This window comes from Pinus tabuliformis, chromosome 2_2, assembly GCF_031772625.1.
Source record: "Pinus tabuliformis cultivar Carrire ecotype Pingquan chromosome 2_2, CPIR1, whole genome shotgun sequence".
In the NCBI taxonomy this organism is placed as follows: domain Eukaryota; kingdom Viridiplantae; phylum Streptophyta; class Pinopsida; order Pinales; family Pinaceae; genus Pinus; species Pinus tabuliformis.
In genome coordinates this window covers 542,505,852-542,526,986 of record NC_142300.1, presented here as the reverse complement: position 1 = coordinate 542,526,986, position 21,135 = coordinate 542,505,852, and the positions used below count along the sequence as shown (strand labels likewise).

The following is a 21,135-nucleotide window of genomic DNA, read 5'->3' as shown; positions in this document are numbered from 1 at the left end:
TATAGCTCCGAGAAGCTATCCCCAAAGCCCCCCAGAGCTCCCAGAGCTCATCGTCCAACAGGACCCACATCATAGGGTCTTTCCACGACACCAAGATTCTCACGGAAGGTTAGGAACTTGACCTTCCCCAGGGGCTTAGTGAGAATATCCGCGACCTGCTCATCAGTTCCTATATGATCGAGCCTTACGGCACCTCGCTGTACCATATCCCGGATAAAGTGGTACCTGATATCAATATGCTTGGATCGATCGTGGAACACAGGATTCTCAGTCATACGAATCCCACTCTGATTATCACAGAGTATTACAGTGGTATCTAGCACATGTTGGAACAGCTCACTAAAGAGCTTCCTCAACCAAACTGCTTCACAACAGGCCATACTAGCAGCAATGTATTCGGCCTCCGCGGTGCTCAAAGCCACCGACTTCTGCTTCCTGCTCATCCATGAGATCGAAGCAGAACCAAGATTGAAACAGCATCCAGATGTGCTCTTACGATCCACCACACTGCCAGCCCAATCGGCATCAGTATATCCCCGGAGTATCACACTCCCGGCAGTGTATCTCAGCCCATGGTTTATCGTGCCCCGAAGATATCTCAAAAGATTCTTGGCACCAACCCAGTGAAAATGATGAGGCTCAACCATCTGTTGACTCAAAGTATTCACTGCAAAACATATGTCCGGACGGGTGTTCACTAAGAACATCAAAGCTCCTATGAGTTGACGATACTCAGTAGGATCGGCCAAGATAGGCCCTGCAGCGCTGCCACTCAACTTCTTAAAGTTGAGTTCCATTGGTGTCGACACGGACTTACAGTCCACCATCCCAAATCTTTCCAGAAGCTTCACAATATACTTTCCTTGAGAAAGGAAAATCTCTCCAGGTCTCTGCCAGACCTCCAGGCCTAGGAAATAGTGCATCAGTCCTAGGTCTTTCATCTCGAACTCAGCAGCAAGCTCCCTCTTACATTGATGAATGAGAGGGTCATCACCTGTCAGGAAGAGGTCGTCCACATACAGCACTAGAATGAGAGGCTTTCCTTCCTCAACCTTAAAGTAAAGGTTTGGATCAGCATTGCTTCGAGTGAAGCCCAGCTTCATCAAGTAACTATCCATCCTCTCATACCAAGCTATGGGTGCTTGCTTTAACCCATAGAGGGCTTTCTTCAACCTGCAGACATAAGTGTCTTGATCTTGAACTTCAAATCCCAGAGGTTGTTCTACATACACCTCTTCCTTTATTGCACCATGCAGAAAAGCGGTCTTGACATCCATCTGATGAAGACTCCATCCTTGCGTAGCAGCAAGGGCTATGATGGATCGGATGGTGGTATATCGAGCCACAGGTGCAAATATATCGTCATAGTCAATTCCTTCCTTTTGAGAGAAGCGACGGGCAACAAATCTTGCCTTAAACTTTTCAGCACTCCCATCAGATCCATGTTTAATCTTGTAGAGCCATTTAGCGGTGACAACAGATTTGTCCTTCGGTCTCGGGACCACATCCCAGACATCATTCTTCATAATAGCCTCATATTCTTCATGCATAGCATCCTTCCAGACTTGATGCTTGATGGCTTCCTCAAAAGATCCAGGTTCAGATTGTATAATAGTACTTATGGCAGCTAGATACCCTTGGTATCTACACGGCTTCTTGCTTTCTCGGAATGTTCCCCTTGGGGCAGCATGACCCTCAGCATCTTCGAGGGTGTCCCTGAGCCATGATGGCCTCTTTCCTAGAGAAGGGGAAGGATCAATAGGGTCCATTGGCCCTTCAACATCAGGCATAGTCTCATCCTGGGGTTCTTCCTGATTTCCAGGTCTTTCTTCATGGTTTTCTTCAGATCTAGGAAGATCTACTACTTTCTTCAGGGAAGCATCTTCGTCAAAAGTGACATCATGGCTTATCTCTACTTCCCTTTGACCAGGTACATAGACTCTATATGCCTTAGAAGTCTCACTGTAGCCCACAAACATTCCTTTCTTCCCAGTAGCATCCAGCTTACTTCTCTTTTCTTTCGGCACATGAAAATAGACAGGACATCCAAAAATTCTAAAATGTGAGACATCAGGTTTCTTACCAGAGAAAACCTCTTCGGGAGTTTTGGAGTCCAAAGCGGAATGAGGGCATCGGTTTTGAATGTACACAGCAGTACTGCACCATACTTCACTAATCACGTTGCTCATGTCCATGATCTTATCCATCATCATGCTGCCCTTCATTTCCATAATCTCATGCTGCCCATGTCCATGATCTTATTGCTTCATGTTACCCATGCATCATATCAAGCTTTATGTTGCCCATGCATCATATCAACACTGCTCAGCGAATATATACCCATGATTGCCCAGCGTGACTGCTCAACGTATATACAGTCATGAAGTCCACCTGTGTATATATATATTCATGAAGTCACCTACCTGCGTATAAATATACATGAAGTCCACCTGCATGTATATATTCAAATTAAGATCATATATCTAAATACTATGCATCATGGAAACTCATTCCATCAACACGGTTCTGCTGAGATAGTATGCCGAGAGTTACAGTTCTATCACTGCTGTTCATTGTGATTGGGCTGCTATAGATATGCCACCGAGATTTATATACCAAGACAATATTGTACCCTCATCCGAGCTTTTCTCTACTTCTTTTCTGTGTTAACAGGTCTCTTCTATTACAGCGTTGACAGGTCTATAGGGTTTCTCAGCATGTGAACAACGTGTATGATTCTTCAAGGTGTGTATAGACCCTTTATGTTATGTGTTCACTACAGCGTGTTCCTTACCTAGCTGCCTTGACTGCATTCATTACGCTGTGTTCCTTATACTATATAGATCATATGAACGTGGTTCCATATTCCATATATGAACTTGGTTCCATATCCCTCATATGACTGCGTGTATATATGAACATGTTCTTATATGACTGCGTTTACATGTATGCATTCCAGTGACTGCGTTCCATGTATACGACTGTGTTCAAATGACATGAAAACGTATGACTGTATTGTCATTTGATGTGTTCAGATGCTATGCGTATGACTGTATTACTATTTGCTGCGTATACATATGAACTCATACACAACGTATTGAACAACGTATATATAATGCCCAGCGTATATGCAACCATGACTGAGTTTACCTTTACAGCATGTAAGTCTCTAGCGTGTAATTCTTTAGCGTGTAAGTCTCCAGCGTATAAATCTTCCTGATCTTACGTATATGCATGACAACGTATAGAGTATTTTATGTGCGTATAGGTCTCCATTGCCAACGGATTAGAGATTGCTGTGTGTATAGATGACAACGTATCTTTTCATTTTGCGTATAGTGGCTGCGTACTTTTCCTTTGCTGCGTTTTTCACTGCGGCTAGGGCATCACCCTTGGGCCAGCGTATTCTTAAGGTGCCATCCTCTTGGCAGCTACAGGTTTCCTTTGCGGCCAGAACTCTTCGACTGTGGCTGGACACTATTATGACAGCAGCTAGATCCTGGGACCTTTCCATGACTGCGTACAACCATGAATACGTATAATACGTCTCTTCCACTGCAGCTACATCCCTTCAAGTATGCCGAGAGCCCAGAACATATGATAATGTTGCGTTTGACTGCAGCTTCATATGTTGACCCAATACATAGATTATGCTGCGTTCATGTATAGTCTAACTGCGTGTAGAACTCTGCCCTGTGTTAGGGCATCACATTGACCGTATAAATATCATGTATACCCAGAATATGAACGTAACCATGAACACCATATAAATGTGTCTCCATTATCTGCATGTAAGTATCTCCAGGACCTGTGCATCAGTCATCAGCATATAAGGTTTCCTGGACAGCATATTGAGGCCTCACTTTGACAGCAAATTAGGGCATCCATTGACTGCGTCTAGAGTATTATTAAGACTGTGGCTAGGACTTTAGATAACCACGGTTTCTTCCATACTAGACTGTGGTTATGACTGCGGCTAGGTCTCCATGAACAGCGTATTATATTTCTTCATGAACAGCGTATTGATTGACTGTGGTTCCATATACTTTGCTGTGGCTACTTTTATCCCTGCGGCTTCATATACCCGCTTCTTAATTCATAAATGAATACATCTCCATTGCCTGCGGATCCATGACTGCGTTCTCCATTAGGGCATCATCATACTAGACCAGCTTAATCCATAGTGTATCTCCTTCTCCAAAACCCAAGACGTGGAGAGGAGATCACTTGAAGTGAGTTTGTCTTCACCTCAGCTCTGATACCATGTAAAGTTTTGTAGATGTTCTATGCTAAGAGCAATTTCACTTTTCTCACAGCAATCATACTAGTAGATAAGCAAAATGCAGATAGAACATATAAGCAGATCTTACAGAAGACAAATCAGAAACAAGAAAAATGTATGTGTTCGTTTCGGCGGTCAACAGGATGCTTCAACCAGCAAAGTCTCCTTTGGTCAGCCAGCCCAGCATGTGTCACAACAACCCTCCAACCAGCAGATGAGTCAACCCAAGTCAAACTTCTGCGAAACCCTAGCAGCAGAAACCCTAGCAGCAGAAAGATCCTCTTCGTCCTTCCTACGTCTGGCTGAAATTCGTCCTCCAGGTAGCTCGTACTTTTAGGATGAGAGAGGAAGATGTGAGTTGTGTAGTGATCAAATTCTCTCCAACTTTTCCTGTATATATATACATCAATGAGGGTGTGTGACACATCTGTTGGGCATGTGAGCCTACATTACAAAACTGGCTGACCTTGCACATATAATTTATTAAGAATAATAAATTCAAAATATAAGTTCTGCTCATCGGATTAAGACTATTTTTATATGGATTTTACACCTCTCAGAAAGAGGAATCCAACAAAAATATTAGCCTCTTAATCTGAGCATCAGAACATGGAGTTTGGACCTAGTTGTCCAATTTTAACACAAAGGAAGAGTGGTTAGACTGCTACCTGTACACAGAGATCCACGAAATCTTCTTCGCATATTTCCTTACTGAGTTGTACGAGTGGATCGCAAAGCTAGCAAATAGCCAAGGAAGGTGGAAGCTCGACGGTCCTATTGTGTGGAACCTAGAATTGGTGCGCAGATTGGAAACATCAGAGAATAAGATTGTGCGCATTGTTGATCACTGGCTTGATCGGATTATGGGAGGATTCATTACTGAATTCGCGGTAGACACTTCAGTCAGCTACAGCGAGGCAGAGCGACGCTTCCTCAAAGGACCACGAGGTAAGTACATAAAATCTCTGAATACTTGGATTAAAATGCTATTTTGTGAAAAGAGGGTTATGCAATTACCTTGATATTCGGAGCTACGCGGAGCAGAAGAACCTACAGAAATGAAGGAAGTAAGGGACCAAAGAATAGCCCTTTGATTTCACCTCCGCGAGGGGACGAGGAAGAGCTCCGAAGGTCTCTCCGCGAAGTGCAATCCATTTGATAAGGCAGAGGATTCCACGCATACCACCCCCACCCATACCGCCACCAACTCCACCACCATCACCTCCATCTTCACCTGTACCACCTCCGCCTCCGCCCCCGCCACAATTCAATATGACAAGCACAATAAAGTTGCTTGTGTTCAAAGGATTGGGAAATGAAGATCCGGACTAGTTTTGGTTCGTGGTAAGAGCCGTATGGGAAGCGCAGGGAGTCACAGATGATAATATAAAGAAAGCGATGTTGGTCAGCGCTCTGCAAGATCACGCACTGACTTAGTATATTAAGCTTTCTAATGACAATCCGAATGTGGGAATCGCAGATATCCAAATTGCACTAAATAAGAAATTTAGCATGCCGAAGTCAGAGGTGCAGTCGATCATTGGATTCAAAGAGATCACAATGCTACCAGGCGAGACTCCTTGGGAGTTGGATCAGAGGCTGAAGTGCACGATTCGCGAAGCTAATATGAATCTGACGAATGGGTAGCACCGCGAATGGTTTGTAGTGTCGCTAACGCCGCATCTGAGGAGCACGTTGTCGCAACAGAGGTTAACGACTCAGGCAGAGGCCCCAAAGATCACAATGAGGCTTCATGAGACCTCAATGCAAGATCCTAACTTGGGAGTTCAGCAAATCCACGTGCAATTGAAAAACTTATGCCTTGAGATGCAGAGTCTAAAACAGGACAAGACGACTCGACTAGAAGTATGCGAAGAGGTGTGGTGCGTAAAATGCAAGGGTCAGGGTCATGATAAGGACCACTACCCGGTGTTCGCAAATTACCTCGCGGGAGGAGGACCAATGCCGTTGAGACCTAAAGCGCAAGCAGGACCTAGTGCGACGCCTGCTTTGTGGTGCGCGATTTGTCAAATAGGTGAAAAGCATGCTACGAACAACTGCCATTTGTTACAGAAGTACATGCAGACCTCGCAACAGTGGTTTTGTAATTTTCGTAGGTCAGTAAGACACGATGAGCGCACTTGTAGAAGCTATGAGTTGATGATGGATAGAACCCCCACCTACAAAGTTCAGGCCGAAACACAGCCCCTAGACCAGAACGCAAGAGTGGCGCGAGTAAGATTTCAGGGGCGCGGACGGGATCGAGGTGGAGGAGGACCTGGAAGAGGTCGCAGACAGCTGATATGCAATTGCGGAGGGTCGGGACATTATGCCCGCGATTGTATGAACCCAACGCGTCCATCGTGTTTGTACTGTACCTCATTTGATCATGAGACGGGAGATTGTCCTACGCTAATAGCTAGGATAGGCGACAAGGGAGCGCTACCACCTCCCCCGACTCAAAACCTACAAATGATAGGGTCTGAGCCACGCGAGGAAGATCCAAATGTGAACATTGTGCTCCAAAGTGGCATTACGACAGGAGATGACAAAGGCAAACAGCCCAAAGATAGTGCTTGGGTTCGCAAAGCTCCGGCGAAAGAAGCGAAGTTTGATTTGGAGCGCGCTCAAGAAACCTTTATGGAAGCTAAGAAGAGCTTCGCTGATGCCTCCACTTCAGGAAGCAAAGATAGACCAGAGTCAGAGATGGACCCATCTATGCTTACGACGTTCTTGGAAACATGCATGAAGCTACTGCGCAACAGTAAGTCTGTAAAAGGATTGCAGGAACTCATTAATAGATGCGCTGGGACCACGCTAAGAGAACTGCGCGTAGTCTGGAAGATTGGAAAGCACAAGACAAGAACAGGAAGAGAAATGAGCTTAACCGCGCAAATTGGAGAATATGAAATGGACCAAGTAATTCTGGATTTACGATCGGATGCGAATGTTCTACCGAAACAGACATGGGAGTGCATGGGGAGACCTACACTATAGTGGTCTCCTATTCAACTACGAATGGCAAACCAGCAAAAGATAATACCCATGGGGAGATTGCAGGGAATCACTGTGGATATTCAAGGAGCGAGCACGCTAGCAGACTTTGAAGTGATTGAGATTGTTGATAACAGCAATCCTTACCCCAGGCTCTTAGGAATTGATTGGGCCACTGACATGAATGGGGTGATTAATCTGAAGAAGCACAAGATGATTTTTGAGAAGAAGTCTTTGCGCATAGTTATACCCTTGGACCCTACTGAAAGATTGCGCTATACAGAGCCGGTGCGTGACTATGAAAGTGACGACGATTTGGATTGCATCTACAAGATAACCGCGCGGGAGCAAGACTGGGTTAATCCCATCGCGGATGGGCGAATTTCATGGGAGCACGAAAACTCTTGTACTTCGGATTCAGATGAGGAGATAGAGCGATGGCAGAACCGGCTACACAAGGTAAGCACACTTAATTGTAATATGATGACAAGATCACTGCATTGTGTATCGACAGGAGTGCGAGATTTGCCTACTTATGATGGGTTAGGTGAGGTATAAACTTATTTGGATAAGTTTGAAAGGGAGGTGCCAGAAAAGCAACGTTTCCAGGTCTTGAACTGGGTACTGTGCGCTACGCCCACAAGGTGGTGGGGTACGCACAAAGGAAGCTTTAAACACTGGCGCGCATGTAGAAGAATGATGTGCACACGGTTTGGGAAGCCTAGAGTGCGATTGACAGATAAATACAATGGGCAAGATGATCCACGCGTGCATCTGGCCAAGTGGACGCAGGCCTATGGGGAGAAGCCACAACCTGAGTGGGTGCACCTGTTCTGCCACACCCTGGATGTTATACCAATGAACTGGTATATAGAAACAGAGCTCCGCCACGAGACAAGTGAATGGGATGTCCTACGCGAAGGGTTCGTGATGACTTTCAACTTTGAGGATGGATGGGATAGTATTGATGAAACGCTCCAAGAAGTAAAAGCAGCCATCTTTAGGATGCCACAGGAACCAATAGAGATGATTCAGCCTCACTGGGTTGCTCAGTTAAGTTGCGCGCTGGAGTGTTATAATGTAACTGTTGAGGAAGAGGATGAAGATCCGAGAAACATTGATATTCCCGAGACAAAAGGCCAGCGTGGGGTTCAAGGACCACAAATCGAGAATCCTGACATAACCGCGCTGGTAAAGACTAAGCAAGTAAATATTGGTACAGAGGCGGAACCTAAATTCGCGAAGATTGGGGACTACTGGGATGACGCGACAGTGGACAAGGTCGTTGAACTACTCCGTGAATATCAGGACTTAGTCCCGACCAAATTTACGGACTTAAAGGGAATAATTGGAGATTTAGGGGTTATAAGGATCACGTTGAAACCTGACGCGAAGCCAGTTAAGTAGAGATCATATCGCTTAAATCTGAAATACAAGGAAAAGGTTCGCGTAGAATTAGACAAGATGCTCGCGGCAGGCATCATTGAGCCTGTGGAGGAATCTGACTGGGCAAGTCTAATGGTAGTACAAGATAAGAAGCAGAAGGATGAAATAAGAATATATGTGGATCTCAAAAAGTTGAACGACGCGTGCATACATGACCCATTCCCAACTCCGTTCACAGATGAGGCACTAGACAATGTAGGCGGTCAGGAAGCATATTCTTTTACTGATGGATTCTCCGGGTACCATCAGATCAGGATCGCGCCAGAGGATAGGAGCAAGACAACCTTCGCGACGGAGTGGGGTTGCTTTCAATACACTGTCATGCCATTTGGATTGAAGAACGTGTCGACCATCTTCTTGCGCGTAGTTATTGCGGCGTTCAGGAAATATATTCATAAATTCTTGGAGGTCTATTTTGATGACTGGACTGTATTTGGGTTGGTTAGGTGCCATGTAGCAAACCTGCGCTTGATGTTGGATACATGCCGAAGATACCAAATCGCGCTTAACCTCAAGAAGTGTATGTTCCTCATTCCTTTTGGGAACCTGTTGGGACATGTGGTTTGTAAACAAGGGCTAATGGTAGACCCCGCAAAAATCGCGGTGATTCTAAATTTGGAAGCACTGCGCAGTGTGAAACAACTGCACGCTACCTTGGGACATACGGGGTACTACAAAAAGTTTATCAAAAGTTATGCCCAAATCACCGTGCCGATGGAAAAACTATTGAAGAAGGATGTCACGTTCTGCTGGGATGATGACTGTAAAAGAAGCCTAGATATCTTGAAGGAGAAGATGGTGACTGCGTCGATTCTTGTCTTCCTGAACTGGAAGAAAGAATTCCATGTTCATGTTGATGCGTCGTGTATAGCGTTGGGGGCAGTTCTCACACAGGATGGCGGAGAGGGCTTGGATCACCCTATCGCGTTCGCGAGTCGCAGATTATCTAAAGCAGAAAATAACTATTCTACCACTGAATATGAAGGACTAGCTATGGTGTATGCGCTCCAGAAATATCAGCACTATTTGCTAAGGGGACACTTCAAGATGTATACAGATCATTCCGCGCTGAAATACTTGGTCAATAAGCCTATGTTGGGGGGACGCATATGCAGGTGGCTTTTATTGTTCCAAGAATATGATTTTGAAGTTGTTGTGAAGCCTGGACAACTGAACGCGGGACCTGATCACCTGTCGCGCATTGAGACAAGGGAGGAACCTACCAACTTGGAAGAAGGACTACCCGACGCGCAGCTTTCTGCTGTGCGCATAGCGGATGGACATTTTGAAGATATAATTCACTTTTTAACAACTGGAACTGCATCGGAAAGTTACTCTGTCCAGTAGAAGAAGGAACTAGTGGTGTGCACGGCAGATTTCTCTGTCATTGCAGGGCACCTATACAAGATGGGGAATGATGAGATACTGTGAAGGTATGTACCAAAGTTGAACGAAGTAGCATCCTCGCAAACACTTATGTGGTCCTGTGGGAGGTCATTATGCAGGAAGAGCAACCGCGCAGAAGGTTCTCCGCATAGGGTTGTGGTGGCCGACCCTTCACCAGGATTCATAAGCACATTGCAAGGCATGTGATGTATGTCAAAGAATGGGTAAGCAATCACGAAGGGATGAGATGCCTCTGAATCCACAAATGACGTTGCAGCGCTTTGAAAAGTGGGTAATTGACTTTGTAGGACCTATTAAACCGCAAGGAAAGACAGGCGCGAGATATATTATTACTGCGACAAAATACCTGACGCGTTGGGCAAAAGCGCAGCTAGTAAAAGATTGCACAGTCGCAACGGCCGCGAAGCTTTTGTTTGAACACGTACTAACACGATTCGGTTGTCTGAAGATCTTGATGAGCAATCACGGTACACATTTCCTGAATGAAACGATCAGCGCACTAACGGAAGAGTTTCAGGTGTATCATCAGAAAAGCACACCGTAACACCCACAGGGTAACGGGACTGTAGAAGCGTTTAACAAAGTCTTGGAGATCACGTTGACGAAAGTATGCAATGCACAGCAAAGTGATTGGGACCTGTGCATACCCGCAATATTATGGGCTTATAGGACAACATGCAATAAACTGACAGGACAAATGCCTTTTAGGCTAGTCTATGTAGTGGAAGCTGTAATGTTGATAGAGTATATCGTGTCTAGTCTGCGCATAGCAACGCTCACAGGTATGACGGACCGCAGCGCCCTAGAGGAGAGGCTCGCGCAGTTGAAGGAACTCGAAGAAGAACGATTCTTGGCCAGATTCCATTAGTACGTACAAAAGCAGCGCGAAAAGGCCTGACACGATCAACATATCAAGTTGCGCACTTTTAAGGTGAACGATTTGGAGCTGTCATACAACAGCAAGTTCGATAAATTCCTGGGGGGATGGGACCGTATGTTATTAAGGAAATCACAGATGGTGGCACGATACAGTTGGTAAAACTAAATGGTGAACGCTTCCCAGGAAAAGTAAACAGTAGTCGGTTGAATCTATACACAGGTGGCCCAGCCATCTAACTAATGCGTCCAGGAGGTACAACAGGCAGCCACTCAGTGCGCTACCGATCTTGCAATGGTCCGGGCAGAGTTGGAAGGTCTCCACGCGAAGATCTCTGCATCGACAGAGTGACTCGAGGGCGAGTCACGATGTTTGTGTTGGGGACCTATTGGGCGCGGGATCCCCCAAGGGAAGTTTTGGGGCTTAAACCCCAGATTTTGGCTAAATCCGATGAAAAGACTCTGCGTTTTGTGGGCGCGGAGCACGAACTTGTAAATGAGTCATAAAGTTGTCGGCCCTCATTTTTGTAATGTAATGTCGGCTTTAGAGATCTACCCATGGTCCGCGGACCATGGGATTGTATAAATAGAAAGAGGCTCTAGGTTGTAAAAACGATGAAGAGTTGAGTCTTAGCTGAAGTGTAAGGTCGAGTCTTTGGGTCGTAAAGTAAGAGAAGGCTCTGCAGCTGAGTGCACAGAGGCCTAGTAGTCCGCAGCTGAGTGCGCGGACCCCTGCAGCTGAGTGCACAAGGCAAGTCGAGTCTGTAACCTTTGGAGAAGTAATAAAGAGAAGTTTCATATCATTTCTGTGTATCTTTTTCCTGTTTTGTGCATTGAATGTATTGGGTATAAATTGCAATTTCACTGTTTATATGGTGCGCGAACTTATATGATTGTGTTGATTAAGTGAATATAAGATAAAGTATTTGTTTACGCGAAGTTAACTAACAGTTATAAGAAGATAAGTAAGATCCACGGTGTAACTTGGGGAAATAGCGTAGATCGTTGCCTTAGCAGCGCGAAAGCACCTCAGCCCCTGGTTAGGGCTGCACAAAGGCGATTATAACAAATCGCGAAGGCCTCGCAGGTCAGGGCAGTGCGCGAAGTGACCTGCGCAAAGCCATTCATAGTTGGACTAAATCGACCCCTCAGACATCTCAAGGGTGCGGAAACTTGGTTCCAGCATCCCCCCATACTGCTTCGAGTGAGACCTCAGTCCGCGCTCTGCGGGCTGTTGCCGAAAGGGCCAGTAGTGTAGGGATTTGTTTGACTGATTAACTCTGAACTTGGGTCAGGCCCCATCAAGCCAACACAATAGTTTATGATACAAGGAGGATATGTAAGCGACTTAATAATATAAGTCTTTGACTTAAGACTCTTCGGTCTTGTTCTTCTTAGGTGGAGCTTCATCTACAACTGTGGCATGTTCTCTTTCTCTTTTTTCATTCTTATTGCTAAAATTTTCAGGACATTGATTCTTATATTGTCCCATCTTATGACAATGATAGCACTCTACTTTAAATAGGTCAATCTTCTTCTTTGATCCTTTAAACTTCTTGTTTCCTCCCCTTTTCTTGTAGTGAACAAAATATGTATTGGATGTGGTGTTCTCTTCATCTTCCTTTTTATTGTTTGCTAGTGAGGCGAGCTTCTTCTTGACTGCATGCATTCCACATTTCTTCAAAATATGGTGTTTCTTTCCAACTGCTAATACTTGATGCAAAAGCACTCCAAGATTTTGGTAGACCTAGTAGTGCAACAATCACAAGCTCTTTATTTGGTATCACTTCATCAATAGCTTGGAGCTCATCTCTTATTTTGGAGATTCTTACAAAATAAGAAGATACAATATCATTTTTTGTCATCTTTATTGTTCTTAGTTCATTCTTGAGACTAGTTATTTGTCCAATGTTCTTGATGGTGAATAGTTTGGAGAGAGCTTCATACATCCCTTTTGCAGTATCTATATTGGATATGTAGGGAATTAAGTTATCCTTCACTCCATCTACAATTAGATTCATGGCCAAGATGTTTGTTTCCTTGTACTTTTCCTTTCCTGCATCATCTGAAGGTTCCTTGACTTTTCCTAGCACAAAATCCAATACTTTGTGTTTTGCAAGGATAAGATCTACCCTCTTCTTCCTATAATTGGTGGCTCCTCTTAGTTTTTTTGTCTTCATTGATGTGGTCATAATAGTCCTTCCCCTTATGGTCTTCTTTGAAACCTTATCTTAACCCCTTCTCCAATAGATCTTCAAGCTACCTTTTCCTCTTCTTTCACCTTCTCTCTGATACCATGTTAAAAAATCGGAAGGGCAAAAAGATTTTCTTATGTTGACAATTACTTGTGATATTCTTGTATTCTTATTAACTTTCTTTATGTTCTTTTATCTTCTTCTCATCAAGCAATTATCAAATCAAAAATATGAAGATCAATGACACCAGATATAGGCACTCAGCCAGGGCTAAAACCCCTATGCAGGGGAAAAACCAAGTCAAACTCTTCCATTAATAGATTTAAATCAAACTGAGACAAACCAAGACCTATGACTAGACAAAAAGACCTTCCTCACTCCACCAAGTCAGCCTTCCAGAATGATTATCCAAACTTCAATAGTCTCTTCTCGTCAAACAGCTTCAACCCAGCTACAACACAGAATTTCGACCTTCCAACTTCCAGAATTTCAACCCTACTGCAAATCTAAAATTTCGGCCCTCCTGTAGCTACCCAGAAACTCGCACGCATTGCAGAAAAGAGAGATTTTCGGCTTCTTTTGGCCTGTCTCCTTCTTCTTCGCTAGGGTTTTCTCCTTCACTTTAGGTATTTCGCTCTCCTTTTTCTCCTCTAGCAACTACAAATCAAACTTGCTTGACTTGTGCTCCAAATGAGGTCAAGTTGTTGCCTATATATAGTGGTTTGAGGCTCCTGTTGACGCTGACTTGTCTTCTATGAGCTCGACTTGGTGGAGGAGGTCTATTTGACTCAATTTACATCAAAAAATAATTTTCTTTCTTGACAAATAAATCCCAAGAAGGGTCTATTACATGATGACATGGACTAGGACTTATGACATAAACCCTAGAAGCCTACAATGGAGGCTTTGACCTAAAAATAAAATAATAAAGCATGAAACCCATGCTTAATAAATAATTTTCTTTTATAATAAAATTTATCTTTCTTTCTTTTGACAAATAAATTACATCATGACTCAAATACAATTATGAAGACTGACACTAGTTACATTCTTCAACAAAGGGTAGAGGATAGGACACGCAATCATTGTTGAGCACTTGAGCTAGTGATTTGTCAAGTGAGAAGGCTTGACTTGACCAAGGAGATTTAGGAGGACGTTGAGGAGATTTCCAAAGGAAATTTGGAGGTCGAATTGGAGGAAAAGGAGGCCAAGATTTATTGAGGTCAAATTTGTCAATAAGAGGTTGAGTTACAGGTTTTATTATCAATTATAAGTTCCTGTGTATTTCTTTGTGGGTTCAACCCATATTTTCTGAGTTAATAAAATTTTAAGAAGGGTTTTGTGGGTGATTTCTTTTGTTGTACCTGCCAATGACTTCTAACTTATTTCTGCTGCAAAAATACATGTTAATTATCAACATATTTAGTTTTCAGCAATTCTAAAATTTATTTGGTAAAATATTTTTCTCAATATTGTTAAATTGTTGAGTGAAATTAAATAAGGATTTATAAGAGTTTAAATTAACAGATACTAGTCCCTAGTCAATTGGGCGCTAGGATTTATTTTTTGATTTTGCACTATCTTCAAGATGGATGATTTCAGCCATCTAGTTATGTTGACGCTCAAGATTACATTTTTCTCCTACCTGGGTGGCCCCTCTTGTGTTAGAGTGTTTGAGTTGAGTTTTTTATGTTTATGAACTATAATTTTTTTGCACCTAGTGTAAATGGTTTGCTCGTTGGTGCTCTAGTGGGCTATGATCCTTTCCCATGCGTAGGACTTTTCAACTTTAGTTTTTGTTGTGGAATTTTATAATCCCTTTTATTCAAGGTCAAGCTACCTTGTTAAGCACTTTAGTGTTCTTTAAGCTCAAGCTATATCATAAGCCCTTTGTTTTGTGTAAATGTGTTTTCTACCTACATTTTCAATATGTATGTTTTTAAAGTAAGAAACTACCATTTTTTCAACATTCCACGGGGACGTGTCCCCCAAGGAGGAGGATGCGCTCCCCAAATTTCCCATGCTCCTGGGACAAGGGGACACATAGGGAAACATTTCTCCGCATCCCTATTTTGGGAAACACACGGGGGGACATTTCCCTAATGTGGGGGACACATTTCCCCAACAGGGGTGCCTAAAAACAATACTTTATGGGTGGGGAAGGGTGATATTCAACCCTACGACCCTACTAATGTTATGTAATTAATGGTAATGTTAAATTTTTAATCCCTTTTACATAAAACTTTATCATTACCATTAGCTGTTCAGGATGTTTGAGGTTCCAACCACATTGGATTTCATATGACGAAAATAGAATTTTAGATGCCACTCAAAATCCAACAGACTTAACAGTGTTCAAGATTTCAGGATTAGGATAGATTGCAACATTTCCATTGGATTCTATCATGTATGAGGATATGGAACTAGCGAGCAACAAGCCCTCTATGTACCTTGATGTTTGTGGCATTAATTGTGAACTCCTCTGTCATGAGCCTAGTAAAAATGTACCCATCACTCAAATAAAATCTCGATTTTATATGTTAAGTTTTTTATCTTTTTTTAATGCTTAGAGGGTGATATTGATGATGAGGGTCCCTATGTATTTGTCGTAGCATGATTTTTCTTTTGGACTATAGAGGCCATCTAGAGTCTCTTTGTTGATGTATTTTTGATTCAAAGATGGATTGCACTCGGTACTATTTTGGTTATACACACACTTACTTGTTATATACATAAGAAACTTTGCATATTTGTGTATAATGGTTTGGATTCATATGGATGCAAATGAATATTTAGGCATTTTTTTCAAAATTTGAATATTTATGTATTTTTTGGCTGACCAATTTTTGGTCCAGTTTTTTTCTGGTTTCCAATTCTGAGGTCGATTGGTTCGATGACCAATTCGACTCTAATAATATTTGGTTTATTGTCCATTGTTCATTTTTAGTTTTAACTTTTGAGTCTAGACTCAAACCGAGTCTTCGACTCATCATTCTTTACTATTTTTGAATTTGAGTAATTTCATTTCACTCATCTAGTCTTCAAACTTTAGTATCTACTATTTTGCTTAGTACTAATTAGATTCTAGAATAATGAATGATGAATTTAAATCAATGTATACAATATTTTACTATTTCTATTTCGTTGAATCATTTATGATGTATAAATCAATGTATTTCATTACTGAATTTGAATTTGAATCATGTTATATATATATATATATATATATATATATATATATAATTTGGGGGTGCTCCCACTATGCATCTTCTCATTCCCACATCTAGAAACTTGGTGCATTGTTTTTTTAGGGGAATAAAGGCCTAGTAAAAAAGTGATGTAACAATCAATTATATAATATAGAGGTCAATGGTACTTAGGAGTTACATAATGTAATATACATACACACACACATATATATGACATTGCATCACCACTCTTAATCATTGGTATGTGTATTCTTATCCATGCTTGCATGTGTAAAACTCATAGCAATGTTTCATTTAAGAAACAATCATATCCTTCAATAATGGCTTAAAATTTAGAAGGCCCTTACAATATGGCCATGACACTTTACATAGGACCACAACTTAGAATTAATCACCTCCTTTTTGAAAAGGCATGATCATCCTCCCTAAAACGCATAGACACACAACCAACAACATATAACAAATATATCAACCATTGCCTAATTTTTGAATGAATATAAATATGATATATCTTTGTACTTGTATAGATTTGAATGACTTTCAAAAGAATTTTGTAAGATGATTATTGATGGTTATAATTTTAAATTGAAGGAAACTCTTGTAGATGCTTTCTTGGTCCCAATAACCCAACCTCTATCAAGAAGCAGGATGTTGTACCACATTGTATGATAAATTTTATGCCCAACAAAACTTAACAACCATGACATCTCGTTATTTCACAAGACAAAACATACCATGCTCTTGGGGTTGAATTAAACACTAGGGAAATCACTATCCCCTCCTAACCAACCAGTCAAGCCCTTTGTAGTTAAAATTTGATGCATCCTTGCATATGTATCAAAAAAACCTAGAAACAGTTTCTCATCCTTGAACTTGAGTATTTTCAAAATTCTCAATTCTAGAACTCGAAAATTTTCAATACTCAATCCCAACCCACTTCTCATTCCATTTCCCATTTCTCGTGTATGGTAACATATGTGCCCCCGATCCGAGTGCTTGCACCACCCTTGCCACTTGCATTACGGAGGAACGGCGGCGCCCTCCACTTGGCGACCGTCATTCTCCCTACGTCACAGTTGGTTGCCATGCTCTATAAATCAGTTATCTTGGATCTCCGACAGCGTCTTCGCACGCTCAACTTAATTTCTCACCAACTACCTCTCTGGGTTTATTTACTCTGCACCATGGCTAACATCTAGTACTTCCCTCCAGCTCCTTGCACATGTATCAAAAAACCTAGAAATAGTTTCTCATCCTTGAACTCGAGTATTTTCAAAATTCTCAATTCTAGAACTCGAAAATTTTCAATTCTCAATCCAAACCCACTTCTCATTCCATTTCCCATTTCTCGTGTATGGTAACATATGTGCCCCCGATCTAAGTGCTTGCACCACCCCTGCCACTTGCATTATGGAGGAACAGCGACGCCCTCCACTTGGCGACCGTCATTCTCCCTGCGTCACAGTTGGTTGCCATGCTCTATAAATCAGTCATCTTGGATCTCTGACAACGTCTTCGCATGCTCAACTTGATTTCTCACCAACTACCTCTCTAGGTTTATTTACTCTACACCATGGCTACCATCTAGTACTTCCCTCCGGCTCCTTTGCTCAAAGCTTGGTCTCTCCCGCTCACCTGCCTCGGCTCTTCAACATGTCTTCGTTTAGTTGATCAAGTTTCCTATGGTTTTCATTAGTCTAGTTTGTTTTGGCACTATGGCATTTTCTCTAAGGGTGGTCAATCTGTGGCTTGGCGCCACAGTCTGCAATTTCAAAAAATTTGTTTCTTTTCATGCTACGTAATAGTTTCAAACTGCAATTTTGTGCCATTGCCCCTAGTTTCCCCTCTTAGGGGCAGAGTACTCCGAAGGGTGATGGGCGAAGACCCCCCATGACTTCTAGACTGTATTCTATGTACATTCTCCTGTTAATATAATGTGAATACCTTTGCTTAAAAAGAAAAAACACATATGTGGACCATACCCTTGTCACGTTGCCTTAAAATTCCATTCCACTACATACCCATTCGAATTAATACTTGTTTATAAATTACTGGTTAGCTTACACATTTATCATTTTACTCGTATGTACTTATGAATGGAGTTAAATGCAACTAGCTTGTGATGATCAAAATCTACTTAAACACTGGTACAGACCTTCCAAACAAGGTGAGAATGTGGGTGCATCTTGCTGATGTGCATGGGTAGCGGAGAGTTATTTCTGAGCCCGGGGCTTTGCCAGTTTTCCAAACACAAAGCCTTCCTTATTAACCAGTTTTAAAAATATCCTTTGCTGCTAGGCACTTGTGCAAAAGGCAGTAATTAGCAACAAACTTCATCATTAATGTCTCCCAATAGTACAGAAACATGCCTACCCTTTGTTGTTGTGTAAGAAAACGAAATAATGGCAGTTTAACAGAGGGAAAAAAATGGCATCTCGGCAACTATCATTTCTTTGCATTCAAACCTAGCTCAAATAAAGGAGTCACCATAGGTGTCTACACGAATGTCTGTGTTGTGACATTTTAGAAGTTGGGTTTGTCAGTAAACCATAAATGGCAAAAACATAGAAACTAACAAAAATAAAAAGATGTTCATTAAATTTTTCAGAGCGACCATTAGCTCATTCATGTTGATGGTGTCCAGGATTCGAGGCGTACAAATTCCTTCAAAACATTTTTCTGTAAGTTTTACAACGCCATTTTCATGATTAAATGTTTCAGGACAGATATGTTGAATTTTAAAAGGTTTTGTGATAAAAATTTGAAGTGGGTAATAGCCCCGAACCTTTAATAGTGGTGATGTCGCGCTCTGTTTTGCACATGGCTCTCGCTCCACTTAAACCTATTGGAAAATCCCCTCGAAGACCATTGTTAGCTTGACCTGGGCCCAATCTTGGGTGACCACTGCGGGAACAGGGTATGAAAATTGACAGCGTCGTCATCTTCAGTACAGAACGAGGATGAATCCGCAATCCTCAGTGATACCCAAAAACGAACATGCGACCCAAAAACGAACATGCGGGTAACGCCTTTGAAATTAAATAATGAAATCAGCGGATAAGTAGAGGCGCCAGAGTAATGAAGAGGTTTGGGCGGGCCTCGGACACATGCTGGCTGACATTTTCCGTATCTGAAACATGAAACAAGAGAGAGGTGAATAAGAAACCCTAAAGAAAGTGTATTTTAATTTATTTATTTTCAAATTTTCATGTTCTTCCAAGTTTCTTCATGATTGTTTTTAAATCTAGTTTTCAACAGTAATCTTTTTTTACTCTCTTAATTTCTTCAAATCTAGTTTTCAACAGTAATTTTTTTTTACTCTCTGAAATTCTTCATAACTGTAGTGTTGTGGTTGAACTGAGTATTTTTTTTTTAATTATTATACATAATTGCAGGGTATTGTTGTATTTTTTTACTATTTATTAGTTTGTTTTTACTAAAAACAATTGTCATTTATTTATAGTTTAATATTAGGAATTTAATTTTTATTATTTTTTATTATTATTTAAATTTATTTATTTGTAAAATGATTGGTTTAGATTTTATTATAGGTTGTTTAGTAACTTCTATTTCTATTAATTACTAATTTTTTGTTTTTAATTTCATTTCTTTTGTATATAATTTTTTTATTTTAATTTTTTCTCTTTTGCCATTATTTCTATTTTTATGAATTATAGGTTTTTTATGGATATTTTCAATTTAAAATGACTTATTATTACATTAAAAACATATTTTAATAAATTCGATTATTAAAAATTATGTATATTAATAAAAAATAAAACACACATATATATATATATATTAAAGTGTATATATGTTAACATAAATAATATTAGCTAATCATATTTCTTAATTTTTTGTGATGATATTCAAAAATACACTATTTTATTACTTGTTTTATTTTTTGTGATGAAATCTTTCTCTTTATTATTTTTTAGTTTAATTAAACTATATTTAAGCTAAGTTGCAGGTACTAGCTACTATGTAGCTCTTGTTGGCCTTGAACTTGAAATCTTCCAAATCTCCATATAACTAAGGGTTGTCAAATCTACATATTGGTTTTAGCTTCTAGGTAATTATAAAATTTTAATTTGTAATATGTGGAAGTAGGCTTAGTCCTTTTAAATATTTTTAAGGTGTTAAATTTAGTCACAATAATCATATAAATAATTATCACATTTAAGTAAATTTTTAGGCACTGTTTAATTGGTGATGATTATATAAATGAAGTATTATATGTGGGATTGTTTAAATCCCCATGCACCTAAAAATTATAGTGATAATTATATAAATGAAGTATTATATGTAGGAAAATTTATTGTTTAAATCCCATGCACCTAAAAGTTATAGTGATAACAGTTGGGATGAGACTCCATGTTAAACAAATGCGAAATTAACCTAGGTGTTAATTACTCTAAATACAAATATAAATTATCACATTTAAATAAACCAAATAATAATATAATTATCATAATTATCACATTAAATGAGCAATAATATTAATGATAAAAAACTTAAATAATAATATAATTAGTATAATTATCACATTAAATGAGCAATAATATTAATGATAAAAATGCATTGATATGGTAAACTATTCCAATTTAGATATCAAATAAATGGTTTGTTCTTTCTATTAATATTGAGTTTATTGTTTTTATTAAAGATGTTCCATAAACCTAGAAATAATTATTATTATAATTATCATAATTATCACATTAAATAA

The 21,135-nt window shown here is 40.6% G+C and overlaps 1 protein-coding gene across 3 annotated transcripts in view; it reads right to left on the bottom strand.

Annotated features, from left to right (window-relative positions):
* LOC149193762 (uncharacterized) overlaps positions 1-19,575 on the bottom strand; it is a 117,906-nt gene extending 98,331 nt beyond the window's left edge. For 2 of the 3 annotated variants that reach the window (XM_089404924.1, XM_089404925.1), the window contains exon 1: positions 19,195-19,575. In XM_089404924.1, coding sequence (XP_089261050.1) covers positions 19,195-19,351 — 157 coding nt within the window. In that variant the 5' untranslated portion in view covers positions 19,352-19,575. The remainder of the gene's footprint in view (positions 1-19,194) is intronic. The other variant, XM_089404926.1, reaches the window with a different exon arrangement.
* Between the last annotated feature and the right edge of the window lie 1,560 nt (positions 19,576-21,135).